The sequence below is a fragment of the Dreissena polymorpha genome, chromosome 12 (assembly GCF_020536995.1).
Source record: "Dreissena polymorpha isolate Duluth1 chromosome 12, UMN_Dpol_1.0, whole genome shotgun sequence".
NCBI classification, from domain to species: Eukaryota; Metazoa; Mollusca; class Bivalvia; order Myida; family Dreissenidae; genus Dreissena; species Dreissena polymorpha.
This window is the reverse complement of record NC_068366.1, coordinates 60,470,543-60,473,937: the sequence shown is the minus strand read 5'-3', so window position 1 is coordinate 60,473,937 and position 3,395 is coordinate 60,470,543. Positions and strand designations below refer to the sequence as shown.

Here is a 3,395-nt window from a genome sequence, read left to right as displayed (position 1 = left end):
CCGCTACGGCATGTAAACAATAGATTCTTTTAATTGTACAGACATGTGATTAATGCTATACTGCATCGTAAACTAAGGAGAAACTTTTCGATGTAATGTTTAGAGGATGTTTTGAATCATGACAGTTTTTAATTTATTGCAATTTACATGTAATTTATAATATATTCATATTTAAGTTCAAATTATATGCATCCAATGTTTTAGTCTGGGAACCAGACTACCAATGTTTACGGTGATTTTTGTATTATTAACCAATGCACAATTCGGGTTTATTAATTTCAGACCCATCATGAATGAAGGTCATCTAAGGTCAAAAGTGACGTTAAACAGCTACGCCGAAAAATGGTAAAATAATTTTTAAATTTATTAGTTATAATACTTTAAGAATGAAAATCTTAAAGAAAACAAGAGATGTGTTCGTCAGAAACACAATGCCCCCTATTGCGCCGCTTTGATTTTTTAAAAAATATTTTTTTTTACCTTTGACCTTGAAGGATGACCTTGACCTTGAAGGATGACCTTGACCTTGAACTTCCACCACTCAAAATGTGCAGCTTCATGATAACGCCGCTTTGAAAATATTATATTTTTTACCTTTGACCTTAAAGGATGACCTTGACCTTGAAGGATGACCTTGACCTTGAACTTCCACCACTCAAAATGTGCAGCTTCATGAGAACGCTGCTTTGAAACATATATATATATAATTACCTTTGACCTTAAAGGATGACCTTGACCTTGAAGGATGACCTTGACCTTGAACTTCCACCACTCAAAATCTGCAGCTTTATGATAACGCCGCTTTGAAATTATTTTCTTTTTTACCTTTGACCTTGAAGGATGACCTTGACCTTGAATGATGACCTTGACCTTGAACTTCCACCGCTCAAAATGTGCAGCTTCATGAGAACGCCGCTTTGAAATATTTTTTTTGGACCTTTGACCTTGAAGGATGACCTTGACCTTGAAGGATGACCTTGACCTTGAACTTCCACAACTCAAAATGTGCAGCTTCATGAGAATGCCGCTTTGATTTTTTTTTTTGACCTTTGACCTTGAAGGATGACCTTGACCGTGAAGGATGACCTTGACCTTGAACTTCCACCACTCAAAATGTGCAGCTTCATGAGATACACATGCATGCCAAATATCAAGTTGCTATCTTCAATATTGAAAAAGTTATGGCCAATGATAAAGTTTTTGGACAGACAGACGCCATATATTTGACATTTGACTTTGAAGGATGATCTTGACCTTCACCTTTCACCACTCAAAATGTTCAGCTCCATGAGATACACATGTATGCCAAATATAAAGTTGCTATCTTCAATAGTGAAAAAGTTATGGCCAATGTTAAAGTTTTTTTTCGGACGGACGGACAGACTGACATACACACATACAGTACTGACATACTGACATACACACATACTGACATACTTACTGACGGACAGTTCAACTGCTATATGCCATCCTACCGGGGGCATAAAAATTGAATGAGATCATGCAATTAACATTTTGTAATCAATGAGTTGATCTTAAAAACATGTTATTACAATGTTGACAGAAAGCATTGTAATGTGAAATGACTGTTACATTTATCATGTTTGAGTACATTCAACTTTGCACACATTACACACTCAGACAAAGCTTCTGCTACCATGAAATCAGGTTTACCTATTAGGGTTAACTGTTAGAGTGTGTCACACCCCAATTATTTCTCCAAAACTTTTCAGAACACTTATATTCCAATTGGATGACAATTTATAATCTGTATCATTAAGGATGGACATAATATTATTGTCTAATTATTAGGCTTCATTGATTTTTTAGAGAGTCAATGCCTTTTTTTGTCCCCTACCGATGAAACCGGCGGGGACTTATGGTTTGCGCTCCTTGTTCCGTTACACTTTTCTGGATCCTGCGATAAATTAAAAAGTTCTTCATATTTTTTCAAGAAACTTGAAACATGTACAGATGGCAATATGGAGATTATGCATGTCAATTCATTTTGTTCCTACCTCAAAAATTATGGTTGCTATGGCAACAAATAACAAGAGCACCGCCTTGCGGGTGCAGACCGCTCATCTATTTTCTTTTTAAAGGTGAAGGGACTCTCATTTTCAATCACAAAGGAGGGAGGAGTGGAGTGAAGAGGGGTGTATAGTGTGGGGTTGTGGACATTTATTACATTATCTTCCAAAAAAGCGAAAAAAAAAAAAAAATAATAAAAAAATCGGGGGGGGGGGTATAGTGTGAGGGTGTGGTGATAATTTGTGAGATGATCTTAAAAAAAAAAAAAAAAAAAAAAAAAAATCAAAAAAAAAATTTGGGGGGGGGGGTGGGGGGGGGTGGGGTGGGGGTATAGTGTGAGGGTGTGGTGGTCATTTGTGAGATGATCTTATAAAAAAAAAAAAAAAAAAATAGGGGGGGGGGAGGGGGGAGGGCACGGGGGATGGTTTGGGTGAAGTCTATTGTGGTATGTCAGGTAAGAGTAGTTTCATCAAAGTATCAATCAAATCTAATCATAAATAAAGAAGTTATGGCAATTTTAGCAAAATTTAATAATTTGACCTTGAGAGTCAAGGTCATTCAAAGGTCAAAGTAAAATTCAAGTTGCCAGGTACAGTAACCTCATGATAGCATGTAAGTATTTGAAGTTTGAAAGCAATAGCCTTGATACTTCGAGTGGATCGAAATACAAAATTTAACCATATATTAAAAGTTACTAAGTCAAAAAAGGGCCATAATTCAGTAACAATGACAACCAGAGTTATGCAACTTGTCCTTTTACTGTACCCTTATGATAGTTTGTGAGTGTTCCAAGTATGAAAGCAATATCTATGATACTTTAGGGGTAAAGTGACCAAAACATAAATCTTAACCAAATTTTCAATTTTCTAAGTATAAAGGGCCCATAATTCCGTCCAAATGCCAGTCAGAGTTACATAACTTTGCCTGCACCGTCCCCTTATGATAGTTCATAAATCTTGCAAGTATGAAAGCAATAGCTTTGATACTGTAGGAATAAAGTGGACCTAAACACAAAACTTAATCAAATTTTCAATTTTCTAAGTATAAAAAGGGCACATAATTCTGTCAAAATGCCAGTCAGAGTTACATTACTTTGCCTGCACAGTCCCCTTATGATAGTTAGTAAGTGTTGCAAGTATGAAAGCAATAGCTTTGATGCTTAAGGAATAAAATGGACCTAAACACAAAACTTAACCAAAATTGTCAATTTTTTAAGTATAAAAAGGGCACATAATTCTGTCAAAATGCATGCCAGAGTTATCTAACTTTGCCTGCCCAGTCCCCTCATGATAGTAAGTAAGTGTACCAAGTTTGAATGCAATAGCATTGATACTTACTGAGAAAAGTGGAACTAAACGCAAAAC

The 3,395-nt window shown here is 35.9% G+C and overlaps 1 protein-coding gene across 2 annotated transcripts in view; it reads left to right on the top strand.

Annotated features, from left to right (window-relative positions):
- The first annotated feature begins 280 nt into the window (after nucleotides 1-280).
- The window catches only part of LOC127853323 (GTPase IMAP family member 8-like), a 104,897-nt gene continuing 101,782 nt past the window's right edge, over nucleotides 281-3,395 (top strand). For both annotated transcript variants that reach the window (XM_052387764.1, XM_052387763.1), the window contains exon 1: nucleotides 281-345. In XM_052387764.1, coding sequence (XP_052243724.1) covers nucleotides 343-345 — 3 coding nt within the window. In that variant the 5' untranslated portion in view covers nucleotides 281-342. The remainder of the gene's footprint in view (nucleotides 346-3,395) is intronic.